This window comes from Tiliqua scincoides, chromosome 2, assembly GCF_035046505.1.
Source record: "Tiliqua scincoides isolate rTilSci1 chromosome 2, rTilSci1.hap2, whole genome shotgun sequence".
NCBI classification, from domain to species: domain Eukaryota; kingdom Metazoa; phylum Chordata; class Lepidosauria; order Squamata; family Scincidae; genus Tiliqua; species Tiliqua scincoides.
The window spans coordinates 104,073,876-104,095,791 of NC_089822.1; the positions used below are offsets into that span (position 1 = coordinate 104,073,876).

The 21,916-nt window shown below is 47.0% G+C and overlaps 1 protein-coding gene across 1 annotated transcript; it reads left to right on the plus strand.

Moving 5' to 3' along the window:
- Positions 1-8,750: 8,750 nt before the first annotated feature.
- DUSP12 (dual specificity phosphatase 12) lies at positions 8,751-20,914 on the plus strand. The gene is made up of 6 exons (XM_066615204.1): positions 8,751-9,087; positions 12,457-12,570; positions 12,670-12,788; positions 13,503-13,599; positions 15,518-15,704; positions 16,347-20,914. Exons 1-6 carry the CDS (start codon positions 8,816-8,818, stop codon positions 16,512-16,514), a joined length of 957 nt encoding a protein of 318 aa, XP_066471301.1. The 5' UTR covers positions 8,751-8,815; the 3' UTR covers positions 16,515-20,914.
- The last annotated feature ends 1,002 nt before the right edge of the window (positions 20,915-21,916 follow it).

A 21,916-nucleotide genomic window follows, 5' to 3' on the forward strand; every position in this document is an offset into this window, starting at 1 on the left:
CACAGCTAGTTCCACTGAGCTTTGCACGTGTGGCTTTTTTGAGCCCTTGACGTCATATGTCAAATGGCTTTTGAAACTGTGGAGTTTCGAAAGTAGACTCCGGAACTGCCCTAGTGGGTGTGAACAGAAAGTTTCTGTTGTGCTACCGGACTGAATGGTCTTCTGACTTGATCTAACAAAACCAACTACTGTACACAATACTGTATTTTGGAAGTTCCACCAAAAGTTTGGTTGGATCTGAGCCTGAAAGAACAGGGTGATTTTGGACTGAGTGAAAGTAACGTTGGATTGCAATCTTATATATACACTTAACTTGGAGTAAGGGCCTAATCCTATCCAACTTTCCAACACCGATGCAGCAGCAAAGCAGCCCCAGGTAAGGGAACAAATGTTCCCATACCTCTGTGAATGCCTCCCCCCCACAGGATGCAGTGAATGCCCCATTGGCATGGCTACACGGGCCCTGGAAAATTGGGTCCTAAATCCCACTGAACTCGAAGGGGGGGGGCTTACTTCTGAGTAGAGATGCATAGGCTTGTGCTGCTTGCCACCCACAGTGAAGTGAGAATATGAGCAATCTGTTTTACAGGATTGTTCAAGAACAAGCGAGAAAGGGGGACTTTAGGACTGACTGGAAGAAGGTGAGGAGGGGGGAAAACCCTACAAGAATGAGTTTGATGCTTCACTCCCCATCCCCCATCCCCCACTCATACAACCATATTTGCATGGAAATGTTAAGATGTTCCCAGGAAGAAGGGCAGAGCAAACCTGCAAAGATGTAAATAAGTGTTCAGAAATGACTGCGGCAGGAGAACGTGGATGAAACTGAGAAACACCTAGTTTATTTTGAGGGCTTGTAAGCAAACTCAAGAAACCAAACTGTTGGCTAAAGGAGCAGGTGTTGAATAACATGGGAAGGGAGTTCAGAGAGAAATGAGAAACCAGTCAGTTGCAGGAAGTCTTGCTCTGAGAGGAGAGACCCTCTCTCTGTTTTGTCACTGGGATTCAGTGAAGATATGTATTCAAGAGTACACTTTGAAAACAGTCACCTTATGCTTTTTTCATGCTTATTTCCATCCTGCCCAGGAACAGTGGAGATTACGGGTCAAAACTGCAACAGTCAAAGTACTATCTACTGCTCTTAAGTTTAACTGTCCCAACACATGCACTGGGCAGGGGCAGGTTTAGTTCAATGCTGCATGGACACCCACGCAGCTTCAGCAGTGCCGTAACATTAGGTACTTTCAAACCATTCAAATAACTCACAGATTTACAACTCAAATCCAGAGTTCAGAAATGCCATTCTGACTGGTACAGTGTACACCTTCAGATGCTGGTGTGATAAAACTCTTCTGCTGCGGCCCTGCTTCTGTAGAGATCCTCCACAGAAGCCAGTGCGAGGCTATGCAACATGCCTTAACAGCACGTTTATGGCCAGCACAAGCCCAAAATGGGGTGGAGACATGGGCAGGATGCTTGTGGAATGGGGAGGAACCGATGTTCACCATCCCTTCCAGATGACAGACATACTTCAAACACCAGCAGAAAGCTATGCCAGTGTTGGAGCTGGCATAGGAGGCAAAAAAAGCCCATTAAAAATCGGAAGGGAAAGAAAACCAGAAAATTCCAGCTCCTGCTACTCCCCTCTGCCTTGTCTACTTTCTTATGGCAGAGCTCAGGACACAGGCTGTACTCAATAGCCAATCATAGCACCCAACTCCAGTTCTAAAGTCTCTGTCAGTGAGAGCAGGTCCCAGATTACAGGGCATATGGCATGGGTCTGTATCTCTCTGGCCTCATGTTGTGCACATTTACAGCATGCCATTACCTCTACTCTCATATTCCCAAATACCTCTGTGCCATAGACTGAGATTCCTTTCTTTCCTTTTGCAACTGCTAACAGCAGTGAGTGTCTGCTCCCTCTTGGTGAATGCTGGGAACTCCAACCATTGCCACTGCTGGCCATCTGGAGCCCTTTTATTATTTAGGAGAGCAGAACTGCCAGGTAGGCAAAACAGTCCTTTCTCACAGTGTCGCAAAACAGCCCCCCTCATTGGGGAGGGAAAGGTACTACTCAGAAGCTGACAGAACATACCAAGATCCAGGTCTACAGAGCTTGCGTCCTGAGTACACTTCTGTACTGCAGCGAGTCATGGACTCTTCGCTCACAACAGGAGAGGAAACTGAACACTTTCCACATGCGCTGCCTCCAACGCATTCTCGGCATCACCTGGCAGGACAAAGTTCCAAACAACACAGTCCTGGAACGTGCTGGAATCCCTAGCATGTATGCACTGCTGAAACAGAGACGCCTGCGTTGGCTCGGTCATGTCGTGAGAATAGATGATGGCCGGATCCCAAACGATCTCCTCTTCGGAGAACTCGGGCAAGGAAAGTGCCCTACAGGTAGACCACAGCTGCGATACAAGGACATCTGCAAGAGGGATCTGAAGGCCTTAGGAGTGGACCTCAACAAGTGGGAAACCCTGGCCTCTGAGCGTCCCGCTTGGAGGCAGGCTGTGCAGCATGGCCTTTCCCAGTTTGAAGAGACACTTGCCCAACAGTCTGAGGCAAAGAGGCAAAGAAGGAAGGCCCATAGCCAGAGAGACAGACCAGGGACAGACTGCACTTGCTCCCAGTGTGGAAGGGATTGTCACTCCTGAACTGGCCTTTTCAGCCACACTAGACGCTGTTCCAGAACCACCATTCAGAGCGCAATACCATAGTCTTTCGAGACTGAAGGTTGCCAACATGTACCATGCTCTCACTCCCTAACATGTGCACCCAGGTAACACCACGGGTCCCTCACAAACACCAAGTATGCAATCCAATCAAAAGACCATGTGCGGCTAATTATATCTTGCTCTCCTCTCTGTGTTTCTCTTTGCAGCTGTCCAACAGGGGAAGAGGACACCGGCCACAAGAACAGGCCACTGACCACATGCCTAGTCATGCAGACTGCATGGGAAGTCCACAGCATGTCTGGCAGTGGTGACCAATGTGATCCCAGCTGTTCCTCCATAGGGTTGCTAGCTTACTTGTTCCAGACATGCCCTTGTTGCTATGCAAACTCAGTGACAGACAGTGAACTAACTGGTGCAGCCCAACAATGCTGACACCTGCAACTTTGCTTTCTGTTGGACACATTGGAGAGAGAGGACAGCATTGCTGAGAGGAGATGGTTGGCAATCTCACTTGGGTGTTTCCCTTTCAGATGCTGCTCTACCTCTGATACCACTCAATAAACACTTTGACTTGACTTGCGCTTACTGGTACAATAAACATGCTTACTGGTCAGTGTAAGTTCCAGACCGAATGCCGATTTCTCTTATATGCACGCCATGGTGTTTCTGACCAGTCATGCAAAAGGTGAGTGTGATCTTGATATAGCAAGCCTCATAGCAGGGTTTAATCATGCCATCTGGCTTTCTGTGCCATGGGATACCAGCAGCCTGATTTGTCTGTGTGCTTTGGGGGTTTCCCATGTGGCTTATCCCAGTCCCTCCCCAGGCAAAAAAAAAATCCCTTTCAGCTGGTGAACTCCCCCAAGGGACTCAAACCTTTGCTCTGGGAAGGCTCATGTATTTATTTTGCAAGCCTGCCTGCCCCAGGTAAAACTATAAATATAATGAGAGAAAAACAACACCAAGAGGAACAATGTTACTTATCTCTAGAAAGGATTCTGAAATCAAGCCATGGAGAAGTGCAGTACTTGGGCACATTGGTGTGCCATGACTGGTCTGCAGGTGTGTCACAAAAGTTATTTTGGGGAGGGTGTCATATATTAGTAGAGCCATTGGGGGAAGTGGGCCCCCTACTAGCAGTATGGTGTGCTTTCTCAATTTGCATTGCTAGGTAAGGGAGCAGAGGTTGACTAGTCTAAAGCCAAGTCTCCAACTTGAGGTTTATGCAAGCCTAAGCCCATAGTCGTCCACAGGAAGGAGCACTTGAAGGATGTTGTATATGGAGACAATCAGGTACTTTGCCATTGGACTGATTTCCAGATGGAAAAGCATTGGTGGGGTGATGTTGATCCCCGAAGTGACGCACAGGAATGGGGTGAACTACATTTTCTTTCCAGCACTGAGGCAATCCACTTCACATTCTTCTCCCATTTCCCTTAAAAACCACAACCTCCTCCAGTGGAGTTTTGAGCCTCAGTGGTTGTTAAGTAGCACTTAAGAACATAAGAACAGCCCCACTGGATCAGGCCATAGGCCCATCTAGTCCAGTTTTCTGTATCTCACAGCGGCCCACCAAATGCCCCAGGGAGCACACCAGATAACAAGAGACCTCATCCTGGTGCCCTCCCCTGCATCTGGCATTCTGACTTAACCCATTTCTAAAATCAGGAGGTTGCGCATACACATCATGGCTTGTACCCCATAATGGATTTTTCCTCCAGAAACTTGTCCAATCCCCTTTTAAAGGCGTCAAGGCCAGGCGCCATCACCACATCCTGTGGCAAGGAGTTCCACAGACCAAACACACGCTGAGTAAAGAAATATTTTCTTTTGTCTGTCCTAACCCGCCCAACACTCAATTTTAGTGGATGTCCCCTGGTTCTGGTATTATGTGAGAGTGTAAAGAGCATCTCCCTATCCACTCTGTCCATTCCCTGCATAATTTTGTATGTCTCAATCATGTCCCCCCTCAAGCGTCTCTTTTCTAGGCTGAAGAGGCCCAAATGCCGTAGCCTTTCCTCATAAGGAAGGTGCCCCAGCCCTGTAATCATCTTAGTCGCTCTCTTTTGCACCTTTTCCATTTCCACTATGTCTTTTTTGAGATGTGGCGACCAGAACTGGACACAATACTCCAGGTGTGGCCTTACCATCGATTTGTACAACGGCATTATAATACTAGCCGTTTTGTTCTCAATACCCTTCCTAATGATCCCAAGCATAGAATTGGCCTTCTTCACTGCCGCCGCACATTGGGTCGACACTTTCATCGACCTGTCCACCACCACCCCAAGATCTCTCTCCTGATCTGTCACAGACAACTCAGAACCCATCAGCCTATATCTAAAGTTTTGATTTTTTGCCCCAATGTGCATGACTTTACACTTACTGACATTGAAGCGGATCTGCCATTTTGCTGCCCATTCTGCCAGTCTGGAGAGATCCTTCTGGAGCTCCTCACAATCACTTCTGGTCTTTACCACTCGGAAAAGTTTGGTGTCGTCTGCAAACTTAGCCACTTCACTGCTCAACCCTTCACTTTAAAATGCAGAGGTGGAAGTTATTAGGCCCCTCTCCAAACCTGATCAATTTCTGTCAGTGGATGCTTTGGATGTCCAGTCAAAAGTTTCCCATCCAATATTACTCAAGGTGTATTTGCTTATAATATCCGCTCAGGGCCAGCTCATCCATAAGGTCAACTGAAGTAGTTGCTTCAGGCAACTGATGGAGGGGTGCCCCTCTCTGTCTGCCTACTTGCTTCCACTGCTTTCTCCTTCCATTGCCTGGATTGGAAGAGAGGCCAAAAAGGGAGAGGAAATGTGGAGGGGAGGACGAGCTAGAACACTAGAGAGATGGAGGAGAAGAGGCTGGCTCATCCGGTAAGGGTGCCTCAAGTGAAGAGGCCTTGGGTCAGCCTTAGGGCCCAATCCTATCCAACTTTCCAGTGCTGGTGCAGCTGTGCCAATGGGGCATGCACTGCATCCTGTGGTGGGGAGGCAGTCACAGAGGCTTCCTTAAGGTATATGGGAACATTTGTTGCCTTACCTTGGGGCTGCATTGCGGTTGCACCAGGGCTGGAAAGTTGGATAGGATTGGGCCCTTATACTCCCTCCTATCTATATCCCCATCTGATCCCAATTCAATGCCCAATTACATGCAGAAGTTCTGTACACCATTGTCTTGCATGCAAGTGTGTTGCACTTTTAACCAATTTCTGCCCAGGCCAGAGGTGTACACATTGTATTCCTGTTGCATATATGCAACATTGGCAGAAATGGTTTAAACATTTCAATACTTAGATTTTTTTTTTTCACTTTCCACAAGAAAACCTGATGAATGTGCAAGCCTATGCATGCCTACTCAGAAGGAAGACCCGTTGAGTTCAATGACCCTTCTTCCCAGCAGGCAAGCATGTATAGAATTGTAACTGTAGAGGAGAGATTTCCAACCTTGGTCATCTCCTGCCATACTGGCAAGGTGCTAAAATTGTCAAGGCGCATCATCGGTTTTGGACAATTGACAAGGCACACCATGTTGTTGTTGGGGGGCTCATATTCCCCCAATGGCCCTACTAATAAATGACCTTCCCCCAGACTCCTGCAGCACACCTGCAGACCACATCCTGGTTTTGGAAGTTGACTACCTCAGAACGCTAAGTGCAAAGGAGGGCACCAGGATGCAGGTCTCTTGTAGTCTTGTGTGCCCCCTGAGGCATCTGGTGGGCCACTGTGAGATGGATTAGGTGGACTAGATGGACTAGGTGGAGATAGACTGTAGCTGGACTAGGTGGCCGCTGGACCTGATCCAGGCTGTTCTTATGTTCATTCATGGCACATCAATGCGCCACGGTTGTTCAGTGCACTCACAGTGCACTACTCTGAGCTATATTCCAGAGAAAAATTTAGTCACCGAAGAAGCACTGAACAACATTGAGTGCCTGCCTGTGCTGGAAGAGCTTGACAGTGAACCAACCCTAGAAGAACTTCACGTGGCCCTGGACTCCCTTGCCTTTGGCAAGGCACCTGGAAAAGACAGCATCCCTGCTGAAGTCCTAAAATGCTGCAAAGAGATCATCGTCACTGAGCTGCATGAAATCCTCTGTCTCTGCTGGAGAGAAGGTGGAGTACCTCAAGACATGAGGGATGCAAACATCATCACGCTGTACAAGAACAAAGGTGACAGGGGTGACTGCAACAACTACCGCGGCATCTCTCTCCTTAGGGTTGTAGGAAAGCTGTTCGCCCGAGTTGTACTAAAGAGGCTCCAGGTACTTGCAGAGAGCGTCTATCCAGAATCGCAGTGTGGATTCCGAGCCAACAGGTCCACCACTGATATGGTATTCTCCCTTAGACAACTGCAGGAGAAATGCAGGGAACAACGACAGCCACTCTTTATAGCCTTCATAGATGTCACAAAGGCTTTCGACCTGGTCAGCAGAGACGGCCTCTTCAAGATTCTCCCCAAGATTGGATGTCCACCCAGGCTCCTCAGCATCATCAGATCTTTCCACAAGGACATGAAGGGCACTGTTGTCTTCGATGGCTCCACATCAGACCCTTTTGACATCCGAAGCGGAGTGAAGCAGGGCTGTGTTCTTGCACCAACCTTGTTTGGGATTTTCTTCGCTGTCCTGCTGAAGCAGGCCTTTGGAACTGCAACAGAAGGCATCTATCTCCGGACCAGATCAGACGGAAAGCTCTTCAACCTCTCCAGACTGAGAGCAAAATCCAAAGTCCAGCTGAAATGTCTGCGTGACTTCCTCTTTGCCGATGATGCAGCTGTCACTACCCACTCTGCCAAAGATCTCCAGCAGCTCGTGGATCGTTTTAGCAAGGCCTGCCAAGATTTTGGACTGACAATCAGCCTGAAGAAAACACAGGTCATGGTTCAGGATGTGGACTCACCTCCCTGCATTACAATTTCTGAGCATGAACTGGAGGTTGTCCATGACTTTGTGTACCTTGGCTCAACGATCTCCGACACTCATTCTCTCGATACCGAGCTAAACAAGCGCATCGGTAAAGCAGCTACCACGTTTTCCAGACTCACAAAGAGAGTCTGGTCCAACAAGAAGCTGACGGAACAAACCAAGATCCAGGTCTACAGAGCTTGCGTCCTGAGTACACTTCTGTACTGCAGCGAGTCATGGACTCTTCGCTCACAACAGGAGAGGAAACTGAGCGCTTTCCACATGCGCTGCCTCCGACGCATCCTCGGCATCACCTGGCAGGACAAAGTTCCAAACAACACAGTCCTGGAACGTGCTGGAATCCCTAGCATGTATGCACTGCTGAAACAGAGACGCCTGCGTTGGCTCGGTCATGTCGTGAGAATGGATAATGGCCGGATCCCAAAGGATCTCCTCTATGGAGAACTCGTGCAAGGAAAGCGCCCTACAGGTAGACCACAGCTGCGATACAAGGACATCTGCAAGAGGGATCTGAAGGCCTTAGGGATGGACCTCAACAAGTGGGAAACCCTGGCCTCTGAGCGGCCTGCTTGGAGGCAGGCTGTGCAGCATGGCCTTTCCCAGTTTGAAGAGACACTTTGCCAACAGTCTGAGGCTAAGAGGCAAAGAAGGAAGGCCCATAGCCAGGGAGACAGACCAGGGACAGACTGCACTTGCTCCCAGTGTGGAAGGGATTGTCACTCCCGGATTGGCCTTTTCAGCCACACTAGACGCTGTGCCAGAACCACCTTTCGGAGTGCGATACCATAGTCTTTCGAGACTGAAGGTTGCCAATAAAAAAAAAAAATGCGCCACGGTGCACACTGCCTTAGTGCATGAATGAGCCTGCCTTTGATTTGGAGGTGGGGCACTTTCACAACTACTGTAACTTAAAAGCCTGGATTTCTCCGTTGTTTACTATGGATGGCTTTTCTCTGCCCAGAGAGAAAACACAGTGGCACAGAAGATTTCGTGAGGCGGCAATGGACTTGCTACTCTACCTTTTTCCTAATTCTATAGTCTAGCGCTTCGTATGAAACTCTACCTTTTTCCTACCTCTACAGTCCAGTCTAGCGCCGTGAGGGATAAACCGAGCACTGCGCATGCGTGAGGGGAATTGGCACTGGTGTTGGGGCAAGAGGAAGCCCAGCCTCCCCCCGCCGCGCGGAGACCCGTCGACGTCGCCATGGTGCCCGTGCTTCCGGGCTTGCTCCTGGGCTGTAGCGCCGACCTCGGCCAGCCGGGGGGTGCGACGGCCGGTGCAGGGGGCGTCGCGGTCACGGCGCTGCTGACCGTGGACGCCGAACCGCCCGCGGCTGCCGCCACTGCGGGGCTCGACGAGGCGCTCCACGTGCAGGCGCTGGACCAGCCGGAGACCGACCTGCTGAGCCGCCTGGACGCCTGCGCCGCCTTCATCAGCCGCGCCCGCGAGCGGGGAGGGACGGCGCTGGTGCGATGGTGAGAGCCCAGGACTCACCAGGCCTTGCGTGGCTACTCGGAAGTAAGGCCCATTGCAGTTAACGGGGCTTACTCCCAGGAAAGTGTGCATAGGATGGCAGCCTGAGCCCTGTCCTATGCATGTCTACTCAGAAGTAATCCCCATTGTAGTCAATGGGGCTTACTCCCAGGAAAGCGTGGATACAACTGCAGCCTAACAGCACAATCCTGTGCATGTCTACTCAGAAGTAAGCCCCATTGTAGTCACAGGGGCTTACTCCCAGGAAAGTGTGCGTAGGATTTCAGCCTTAGAGCCCAATCCTATGCTTGTCTACTCAGTCCCCATTGTATTCAATGTATTCAGTTACTCCCAGGAAAGTGTGCATAGGATTGTAGCCTGAGTGCCCAATCCTATGCCCCTACTCAGAAATAAGTCCCATTATAATCAGTGGAGCTGACTCTCAGGAAACCATGGGTAGGATTGCAGCCTTAGGGCCCAGTCCTATCCAACTTTTCAGCGCTGGTGCAGCCACAATGCAGCCCCTAGGTAAGGGAACAAATGTTCCCATACCTTGAGGAGGCCTCTGTATCTGCCTCCCCACCACAGGATGCACTGCATATCCCACTGGCACGGCTGCACCAGCGCTGGAAAATTGGATGGGATTGGGCCCTGAGTCTTCCTGAGCAGGTCAGTCTTTGCCTGGGCTGTACCGCTGCAAGGGATGTTGTTGCATAAGAACATAAGAACAGCCCCACTGGATCAGGCCATAGGCCCATCTAGTCCAGCTTCCTGTAACTCACCGTGGCCCACCAAATGCCCCAGGGAGCACACCAGATAACAAGAGACCTGCATCCTGGTGCCCTCCCTTGCATGTGGCATAGCCCATTCCTAAAATCAGGAGGTTGCACATACACATCATGGCTTGGAACCCATAATGGATTTTTCCTGCAGAAACTTGTCCAATCCCCTTTTAAAGGCATCCAGGCCAGTCGCCAACACCACATCCTGTGGCAAGGAGTTCCACAGACCAACCACATGCTGAGTAAAGAAAAGGGTTGCAAGGGCTGTACCACTCACCGGCTGATGTGCTCTTTCCTACAATAGTAGCAGCACAGTCCTAGTAGGCATGTCTACTCAGAATAAAGTCCCCTGTGTGTTCAGTGTGGCTTATTCCCAGGAAAGTGTGCATAGGATTGCAACCTGAGGCCCTGGGGGGGGGGGGGTACCATGTGCACATATAAAACTAGCAAGTCATTGAGATGGCTCAAGGAAGGTGTTTTTCCTTCCTAACAGCACTTTCATAGGTGAGGGATGTACAGTATGTATGAACATGCTGTCACAGCAATTTTCAACCAGTGTGACATGGCACACTGGTGTGCCATGAATGGTCTGTAGGTGTGCCATGGGAGTTTGGGGGAGGGTCATTTATTAATAGGGCTGTTGGGGGATGGGAGCCATCTGCTGGCATCATGGTGTGCCTGGTCAATTGTCAAAAAACTGGTGGTGTACCTTGACAATTTTAGTGCCTTGTTAGTGTGCTGTGAGATGAAAAAGGTGGAAAATTGTAGTTCTATCACGTGTGTCCCCCACCTTCAGGATAATCTGAAGGAACTTGGGTTAACTACTCCAAAAGTAGAAGACCAATATTTAGTTTTGTATCTTTTCCTAACCCTAATTTTGGGTTGAAGTGTCATCATCCAGTTACTTGTAAATAAATCTGCACCCACATCTCATGTCAGGAGCTGGCTATGCATACAGAACCTAGTGGTTCCCAAACATTCTAGAGGCCCTAGAGCAGTAGCTGGAGACTGCTTTGCAATGGGAAAGGTGTCCTCAGCACGACCAGTGCTCCACTGCTGATCTTCCCCAAACTGAGCTCCAGCCCACCGCTCCTGCCTAGAAATCCGGACTCAGTGGTTGCTGGGGTGATGGAACCTGAAAGTGGCAGGCCGGAGCTCAGTTTGGGGGAGATCTGTGACAGGGAAGAACAGCTCCTCTGCAGAATGGTAAGCACCATTCGTGTGGGGGAGGGGAAAGGCAGGGTGCCTGATCTGGCCTGTGGGACAGGGTCTGGAGAGCCCTGCCCTAGAGGCTGCTGCTTGATATATGAATTCCAAGAGGTGTGGCTACAGTGGTGACTGGACAGCAGTGCTTCCCCCCCTCAAGTAGCAGCTTGTTTAACCCTTGATGCACATAACCTAATCTGCCAGTTTCACAAACCACCAAAAATTGGGTCAAAACCCACTGGTGGGTCCTGGACTGCTGGACTCACAGTTTGGGAACTACTGGAGTAGACCATCACCTGACCCAAAAAATCTTGGTTGATGACATTTGCATGCATTTTCAAATTGTGAATAAATGCAAATGTTCTGATGCAGTAGGTGCCTGCTTTGTTTTTAGATTTTTCTGATAAATGTCATAACAAGCACCTGCTAAAAGAGCCTGTTTCTCTTCTGAGAAAAAAGAAGGGAGAATGCTTGTTATAAGGTGGCTACTACCACTTGTTGCTTTTACAAATTTTTGTATTAGCAATAGCTACATATTTTTTTTAAATACAGAGCCCAAATAACTTCAGTCAATCTGTCTAATAATTAATGAAACATTGCAACACAGAGATATTTAAATAATATGTTCTTTTAAATATCTTGCTTTTCTCCTGTAGGACTCAAGGTGGCTCTCAATCAAAATACAAAAAAAAAGTCACAATAATACAAAACTGTAAACAAAAATGTAGGAGAATGTATTTTCTGGGCTCCAATACTTTCCTTTCTTTGGTTTTTTGATAACGAGTTACAAGGTGCTAGGGATGGACCACAGAGAATGGCCCTCATTTTCATTTGTACAGATTTTTCTCTGTAAACCGCTTTGTGAACTTTTAGTTGAAAAGCGGTATATAAATACTGTTAATAATAATAATTTGTGTGTGAGCTTCCTTGAAGCGTCTGATTGGCCACTATTATAAAGAGAATGCTAACTTAGATGGCCATTTGGGCCTATTCAGCAGGGCTTATCTTTATGTACAAAGCACCTGGACACACTTGGGTTGCAGCAGCTTCTGCCAATACAGAATTGTGACCATACTCTTGCGTTGCTCCCATTCACTTCCATAGGATGGTAGAGAGATTGTGCCCAAAGTGCATTGAGAGGTGGGGATAGCAGGAGGTAAAGAAGAACACTCTTGCGATGCCAAGTGCAAAATGCATGCATTTTGCATTAAAATAACTGGGAAAGGATTGGGCCCCTCACTCCCATGTAGCTTTATTAAAAAAAGAGTGATACATGAGTACATCTTTTCACAGCTGGCATGAGGAGTGTATTTTGTTTTCTCTGATCTCAGGTGTAAGTGCAACCATAGATTGGGTATAATGGGGTCCCTCCTTGTTTTTCAGTCAAGCTGGAGTCAGCCGAAGTGTTGCTGTTGTGACTGCCTATTTAATGAAAACCAATAATCTCCCTTTTGAAGAGGCCTATGCCTTTGTCCAGGCCGTCAAGCCTGATGCCAAGTATGTTGCTTTCTGTGGTAATAATTGATTCTTCTCACAAGAATTAGAGCGTACATTCTCTTCCTTCTAAGATTGGGGTTGACTTTATTGTTGTTGCAGAATGAACGAAGGTTTTGAGCGGCAGCTAAAACTCTATGAAAAGATGGGCTGTGAAGTTGATGTAAGCAGCACTTTTTACAAACAGTATCATTTGCAAAAGCTAACAGAGAAATATTCTGGTAAGTGAAAGGAAAGGACTTTTCTAATCTTTGGCAGATTGAATTTGTATGTAATGAGTTATAGTAAGTACCGTTTAGTCATATTGGGATTGACTACATTGGAGGAAAAGTCCATCACAGGTTACAACTCATGATGACTGTACACAACCTGCAGGTTTTAGAAGTTGCCATGAAATTCCAGATGCAAGGGAGTGACAACAGGATACAGGTATCTTGTTGTCTTGAGTGCTCCCTGACTGGTGGGCTGCTGTGAGATACAGGAAGCTGGACTAGATGGGCCTTTGGCCTGATCCAGCGGGGTTCTTCATATGTACGTTAAAATAAATGTTGGGTGAAAATGTAGTCCCAGTGTGGCAAAGCCACAGGGGTAGGTTGTGATTTGGAGTGGATAAGTGTCAGGTGAGGAAGGGATGCTTCCCTTCCTGCCTCAAGCAATATTGCTATGACTGGGACTATGGGAAGAAGCAGCAGGTGTAGAAAGGGTTAAGTACCTGCCTTGTCTGCATCTTCCTTTCTCTGACTCACCACCATCTTGATGTGTGCATGCCTGGGTATTTTAGAGTGAGCAGTGACCCTAATCTCTTGCCAAATAACTGGATTGGCCTGATGTGCAAATTCAGGACTGTCTGCAGAGCAAGTCTGAAAATGTAACCTGGTGAGCTGTAAAATAACCTGAGCCCTGCGGGCAAATAATGTGTTGCTTCCTCTTTTCAGAGCTACAGGACCTACCATGGGATGTCTTTGCAGCTGATCCAAATGCCTCACCCCCAGCTCCAAATTCTGAAGTTCTGTTCAGGTGTAGGAAATGCAGGTATGGAACACGACAAATATAAGTTGCAACTAGATCTGTTTTCCTGTTGTGATGGCTGATTATTATCCAGTATGTGATAGTGAGGAGGTTCAGTTTTGTCAACAGAGGGCACAATCCTAACCAGCTTTCCAACACTGTACCAGTGTGGCATGCGCTGCATCCTACAGTGGGGAGACAGTCAAGGAGCCTTCCTCAAGGTGGGCCATGTTTGTTACCTTACCTTGGGACTGCATTGTGGCTAGGTCAGTGCTAGAAAGTTGGTTAGGATTGCATCCAGAGTGCCTGAAATCGATACCTGGTAAGAGGGAAGGATTGACATAATTTGGTGCACTGCTGTTGTCACTGGTGGTAGCTGCTGGGCTAAGTGAGCAATTAGACTTGCACTTTTCAGTAGAAAAGTAGTCTTTTCAGAGGAAAAATAACTTGTTAGAGGTGGGTGGGATTTATTTTCTCTTTTGTGCTTCCTGAGAAAATGACCAGATTGGAAACCAACAGCACACACTTATGCGTGTCTACTTAGAAGTAAGCCCCATTGAATTCAATGGGATTTACTCCCAGGTAAGTGTGTAGAATTGTAACCTTAGATTCTGAGGAGGAGGTCATTGATGTCAGGAAAAAAGACATTTACTGATGGCAATTCTACTTGCATCCACATTAGAACTAGTTTTGCTAATACAGATTGGGCTGTGGTATCTGTGGGTGGTCCATTCTCGGACTCCCTGCAGATGGGGTACAAGCCATGATGTGTATGCGCAACCTCCTGATTTTAGAAATGGGTTATGTCAGAATGCCAGATGCAAGGGAGGGCACCAGGATGATGTCTCTTGTTATCTGGTGTGCTCCTTGAGGCATTTGGTGGGCCGCTGTGAGATACAGGAAGCTGGACTAGATGGGCCTATGGCCTGATCCAGTGGGGCTGTTCTTATGTTCTTATACCAAAAATTGCAGATAAACAAATCTGCAATTTTTGACCCTTCGCGCTCTGGACCCTTCCTGACGGCTTTCTGAACCCCGGAGGGCATTCTGAAGCCCCTTAAAAGGCATAAAAACATCACCTCCGGTTTACTGAGGGAAACGGGGAGTTGTGTTTTTTGGGCTCTAGGAGCCAATCTGAAGCCCACTGGTGAATGTGTGTGGCCTCTGTGGGCTTCAGAAAGCCCTCTGAAAGGGGCCGGAGTGCAATTCCAGTCTCCCTCAGCGGGTTACAATGGGACTGACCCAACATGATACCGGGGGATCCAACGCCAGATCTGCAGATGTAAAATCCACAGATAGTGTCCACCTGTGTTCAAATTCTGGTTTTGCTTTGGTCAGGAGTTTACTGCAGTGTTGATGTCTTTCCCACCCTACACCATGGAAGGATTAGTTATAAATTCTAGCCATTTTTCATCTTGAAAATGGAACTTTTTCACCTTCATTTAACATGTGGACCGAAGACATTTGAAATGAGATGCTGTAGCAATCTAGTACTGAATATACAAAATTGGTACTTGAAGAACGTGTTGTTTATGATTTGAAACTTGTACTTTGAAACTTTTGACTCTGTATGTAGCTGCTTCCTTTATACCTTATAAATCTGAAAGAAGTCTTAGGCCGCAATCCTAACCCACTTTCCAGCACTGACATAAGGACAATGCAACTCCGAGGTAAGGGAACAAACTTTGCCTTACCTTGAGGAGGTCTCCGTGACTGCCCCCCAACTGCAGGATGCAGCACACGTCCCATTGGCACAGCTATGCCAGTGCTGGAAAGTGGGTTAGGATTGCGCCCTTAGATATCTAAATAAGGTACATTTTTTCGCTTAGAACTGTGTATTTCCTCTTTCTCAATTTCATTTGCTTTAATTAAAAAAAATTGAAAAACTACTTAAAAAATTATTTTACTACTGCCATTCTGTTATCTTGTTTCTGGAGGACAGGCGCCTGCTCTTTCGAAATTCAAGCATTTTAACACATGTTGAAGGCAAGGGGCCTACAGCTTTTGCCCACAAGAAGCTTTCTGAGCCTGCTCTCCTTCGCTGTGATGGTCGGTCCAGTTGTACCTCTTACTTCATTGAGCCTGTACAGTGGATGGAGCCAGCCTTGTTAGGTGTACTGGAAGGACAGGTGAGGGAAGTGTACAGTCACACAATTAATGTTTGGATAGTGGTCTGGGTAGTTCTTGTACTGCTGAAGAATGAACATTAAGGTTTTCTTTATGTCTCTTAATTCCCTGAAAGTGAAATGTACTTGGGTACTGTGGGGTGAGTGTAAGGTATGGGGTATGTGTAGCTTGACTGATGGGATGAAGAGAGAACTCTCTGCTTTCTCCGCCGCTCACAACCGTACTTTCAGTGGTCAGCTGCTGCACACTGAACTGTGCTGGAGAAAGGAGCCACTCCTCTTACCTTGACATGGTTTATCTCTTTTGCTTTGTGGGAGACATGGGTCCATGTCAAGACAGTCTGGGCAGAAGGTGCATTTCCCTGGCCCAATTTCCCCTAGTGTTAAAGTTAGAACTGCTCACAGAGAAGTTAATACCGGGCCTGCAGACAAATCTGGCTGAGTGCTGTTTGCACTCAGCATCCTCAGATGCTGGGAGGCAGTGGGCAAAGGTGGCAAAGTGTCATGTTGATTTGAATGAGGTAAAATTTGGGGCTGCGGATTTCAAGCTTCTTTATTTTTTTGTTTTACAATGTATCTGTTCAGGCAGTTTGAGCTGAAGTCCAGTGTCGGGAGACCCACACATTTGGTTGTGTTCTCTTGCAGCTTCTGTGCCCAAAATGTACATCGAAGTTGGGCTCATTCCACTGGCATGGTGAGCAGTGTTCGTGTGGCCATTGGGTGACCCCTGCTTTCCAGATTCACAAGAGTCGGGTGGATGAAGTGAAAGGGCTGCCCATTAGAGATCTGCAGACCGGAAGAAGAGGAACTTAATTGGTGTGTGTTCAGGCCGGACTAGCTGGCATAAGGACTCTCCAGGGACTTTTTTCGCATGATGCCTTACTGTAGTCCAGTGACCTCTTTTTGCTTTAAATTGATTATTTTTCCTGCTACTTTGCAGCCAATGGTCTTGTCTATTATATGGCAGAATTATCTGAATTTCACACCAAGGTATTTCTCTAAAGTGGTTTTGTATGGGAACATCTGACCACTTCACTGTGTGTGGTCAAGAAATCTTTTGAAATCGTTTGCACCCAGAAGGTTTTAATAAAGAATTGGTTTAGTAGCCAGCTTACCATTAAGGAAGCATGATTAGGGAGACTCTGCAGCAGTTAATGTACTCAAATCTGGTATTCCAAGATGAGATGGGGAATTGCAAAACGTGACTTGAGTGTTTGGGAAAACAGAATGGGGAAAAAATTATACTGATGAGGGAGTAGTGCTGGAGAGAGTCTGACATTGCATTACAGTAAGGGAGAACAGCAGCTGGAAATAGAATTTTGGTAGAAATCAGTGTATAAATCTCACCCTAGGGTCTGCATTTTCTCAGCACTAGCATGTATGTCAGGCTGTGATCTCCTGTATTATATTCCTTAAAAGCAGTTGTAAGCTTGATCGAAAGTACCGGTAGCCAGCAGAGCCACAGAAACTTGAGTGACAACAAGGTAGTTTTGGTGATACTATGTTTGCTGGCCTCTCCTTGTGTTTCTGAAGGCTGAGTGCACACATACCGCCCATTTTCTAGAATTCTGGACCTTTTTGGCTTAGGGCCAATTCTATCCAACTTTCCAGCACTGATGCAGCCACAGTGCAGCCCCAAGGTAAGGAAATAAACATTCTTTTACCTTGAGGAGGCCTCTTTGAGTGTCTCGCCCACCCTCAGGATGCAGCACACACTGTGTTGGCACAGTTGCATCATCACTGGAAAGTTGAGTGGGATTGGGCCTCAATCACTTGGGAGGAAGCAGTTCATCCAAACCGTCCTACATGCACTACATGACGAGCGCCCCACCCTCGTGAGTAAGCAAAAAGGCTCAGTGAAAATACACAAAGAACTGTGCATCTCCCACTGAAAATAGAATCCCCTAGCCTACTGAATAGCACTGATTTCTGGATCCTTCACTTTTATTGAAAGGGCACAAAGATGGAAGCATGTGCCGTATTTGAGCTGTATTCTCAAATAAAAAAAAAAATACCGAGAACATGATGTGTGAACTTTCGCAACTTGCCTGCTGTCCTCCCTTGCCACAGAGGACAGAAATGTTCAGTTACCACAGATAGCTGAGAAAATCATCGCATTGTTAGTGGGTCTAAAACGAGATGGCGAATGCTAAATTTGCTTCTATATAGGTTAAGTATTTTGAATGGTTGTTCAGCCCAGTTGCTAGGAAACTTGCTGTTTGCACATCTCAGAAGTACAGCGAGCTCATACATGTGTGCTGCCTACTCACTGCAAGTTAAATGAATTTTCATGGGACCTCCTACTGTTTTGTTATTCTTGAGGAAATGTGAAATTTAGATCATTTAAAGCTTACTTGCCTATTTTATTTTATTTACCTGATTTTGGTTTTTTTTTTTAACTACAAGCTGAGATTCTTACGAAGTAGAATTCTGTAGCTAGTACTGTATTTTGCAGCTTTTTGATAGTATTGCAGCCTATGCAACATGCTGTATTTGATCAGTTAGCACTAGAGCTACTTAAAGGTATATGTTTCTTAAAGATGATGACTTTCAGGTTTGGCACAAATTGTCACAGGAACTGTCACTTTGGACCAAGCCAAAATGGGTGGGAGCAGCTGTTCCTTGTTTAATCTCCTAGGACAGGCATCTATAAGAACATAAGAACAGCCCCACTGGATCAGGCCATAGGCCCATCTAGTCCAGATTCCTGTATCTCACAGCGGCCCACCAAATACCCCAGGGAGCACACCAGATAACAAGAGACCTCATCCTGGTGCCCTCCCTTGCATTGGTATTCTGACGTAGCCCATTTCTAAAACCAGGAGGTTGCATATACGCATCATGGCTTATACCCCGTAATGGATTTTTCCTCCAGAAACTCGTCCAATCCCCTTTTAAAGGCGTCTAGGCTAGACGCCAGCACCACATCCTGTCCAAAGGGTCGCATCAAATATCTAGCACAGTGTCGAGGGCTGGAAAAAAAATTAAATATAAAATTTAAATAATACATTAGAGATGGAACTTAGATGAATGAATAAATGAATGGTCTCAAATGTCCAGGAATTCTCCAAGCACAAACACAACCCAAGAAATAAAGCACACCCTTAAATGGACTCCCATTCCCCCACCTCACAAGCACAACTCTGGTTGTTTTTGGTCAACTGGGCCAGAGGCTCTCAGGGGATCAGAGGCTGGATAGAGGCTAGCCGTGGGCGGCATCTGGCCCCTGGGCCGGGGTTTGGAGACCCCTGTCCTAGGGTGCGAAGGGTTAGGAACTGCCCCTACTGGCCACACCACAAGTCAGCCACCCTACCAGCAGTACTCTTTTTAAGTCATGGAGTACTGGACTTAGGGCTGGGGGAGGTGTGGAGCTCACACATGCACAGGGGCTCAAAAGCCTCTGGTCAGGGCTTGGCACACATCCTGTTGTCAGTTCTGGTTTGTGTAAGATGTTCAACATTATTAATCATTTCATCAAAAAGATGAAGTGCTAGGAGCTATAGCAGACCATGCCAGAATGGCAGGGTTCCTCTTGATCAATGAATGGGTTGAAAGTAGCACATGCTGCAGACATTCCACCAGACCGCAAATATATTTAATGCTGAACAGTTTCATTAGAGAAGTGGAAGGAAGATATGTGGGGAAATGAAGATATATATTATCTATTCTGCTGATATTTATGCTTCTCATGGCTCATCTGAATCTGCAGGTTTGCAGCACTTTTAGCAATATATCTTCCAGAAATCTTTTATTCAGGGACAAAGAAAGCATTTGCTTTCTGGCTTTGAAATTGTGCTCATTCGCATAAGATGCAGTACAAACACTTTTTGTTATCTGGACATTTGTTTGAAAATACATACTGTATATTCAACACTGACCCAAGAAAGGCTAAAGCTAAGCCTTGGGGTACAGCATTACTCATGAGCTCCAGTGTGTAATGGCTCCCAGTTCCCAGTGAAATAGCAGTCAGGATGCGTGCGGATTCTGTGTTGGGCCTCTGCAAAGATTCCAGGTCCTCTGCCCAATACTGAGCAAGCCAGCCCAAGTGAAGTCTCTCTAGAGACACTTTCACTTCAACCCTACTGGGAGAGGTCATCCGGGGGTTGGAGTGGGGTGTCATCAATATGCTGATGACACCCAGCTCTATCCTCCAGACTCCAGGGTGGCGGTTGAGGGCCTGGAGCGCTGTCTGGAAGCAGTGAAGATCTGGATGGGGGCTAATAAGCTGAAATTAAATCTGATAAGACAGAGGCTCTCCTGGTTCAGAAATCCTCAATGCTGGTACTGGACTTTCAGCTTGCTCTGAATGGGTTTGCACTCCCTCTGAAGGAGCAGGTCCGCAGCTTGGGGGTCCACCTGGATTCGCAGCTGCTCCTGGATTCCCAGATGGCGGCTGTGGCTAGGGGGGCCTTTCGCTCAGCTTCGGCTGGTGCGCCTGCTGCAGCCATACTTGGATCATGCAGACCTGGCCATGGTGATCCATGCTACAGTGACATCGAGGTTAGATTATTGTAACGCGCTTTATGTGGGGCTGCCCCTGAAGATGGTTCGGAAACTGCAATTAGTGCAGAATGCGGCGGCCTGTGTGGTCACTGGAGGTAGGCGGTTTGACTCTGTCAGCCCGCTTCTCCAGGGGCTGCATTGGCTGCCCATTCGTTTCCGGGCCCAATTCAAGGTGCTGGTTTTGACCTTTAAAGCCCTATACTGCTCTGGGCCAGGGTATCTTAGAGATGGCCTACTTCCATACAATCTGGCTCGTCCTCTTAGGTCATCAGAGAAGGCCTTTTTACAAGTGCCGCTGCCTAGGGAGGTACGTGGGGCGGCGCCAAGATATAGGGCCTTCTCAGTAGTGGCACCAACGTTATGGAATTCCCTTCCCCTTGACTTGAGAATGGCTCCCTCTCTTGAGACTTTTCGGCGAGGCCTGAAGACCTTTTTGTTTAAACAAGCCTTCTGAGTTCATGGCCTTTTAAACATCTTTTCTATATCTTTTAGTATTTTTACAGGCCTGATTCCTCTATGATTTGCTGCGTTTTGCTCTTTTTATCTGACTTTTTCTGACTACTGTTTTTATGGTATCTGTTAATGTGTTTTAATACATTTTTATTCGCTGTTAAATTATGTTTTTTAATCTGTTTTTAACATGTTGTAAGCCGCCCTGGGTCCCTTTCGAGGAGAAGGGCGGGATATAAACAAAGTTGTTTATTATTATTGTTGTTGTTGTTGTTGCTGCTGCTGCTGCTGCTGCTGCTGCTGCTGCTGCTTTGGGTGCTGTTTTTCAGTTCCACAACATGCTTTTTTGTGATAGCACCTGGAATTGCACATAGCATCTGAACTGCAGCGAAACCATAAAGACATGATGCTAATGGTCTTCTTGTTTTCAATACCTTTCCTAAAGCTAAGCAAGATCAGCTTGGCTTTTGCCCTGGATGGGTGACCTGATGCTGCTGGCAAGAGTGGAGGAATGTGGAGGTAGGTGGGATGTGGGTGAATCAGCTGGCAAGAATGACATTTTGAGAACCAGCCTGGAATGTGATTTGCAGCTACATGTGGAAGCTTGGAAGGCACAAGAACTATATAGCCAGGATGACAACTGCAGAATGAAGGGAAACACCTGGAGAAATGGAGGGTTCTATGAGTTCTGACGTAGAATGAAATTTGTCAAAACCTCATTTCAAAAATGGGGTTTACAGTCAGCCTGTCTCTGTAAACCAACTTGAGTCTATGAGAAAGGCGATATATAAATACTATAATAAATAAATAAAACTATATAATGGATTTTGCTTTTTTAAAAAAATCTGCTGCGCAGTTGAGACAACACTTTTATGGATTTCTCCAGCACAACTGCAACACTTCTTCCTTGTGACCAATGCTGAACCCATTGGTGTCTATGGCTGAAATTTTGTACCAGCTTTCCTTGGGGTAAGTATCATTGAATACAGTGGAACTTATATGTGAATTTTTTTCTCCATTCCAGCAGTTTTATGCGGAATTAAGCACTTCAGCTCTCCCATCCTGCTTGGAGGGATCTAAGATTAGGATGTACTTTATGTGGTGCACTCCCCCCCCCATAGTATTGTGATATCTTGAAATGGCTGTCGCGTCCTACACGTTCACGACTGTTCTATCCCACTCCCATTTGGATGACCTGGACCTGATGACCTCCTACATCATTGTCCTGAAGCAGATGCTCCTCACTCCTGGCAGAGAGTTGA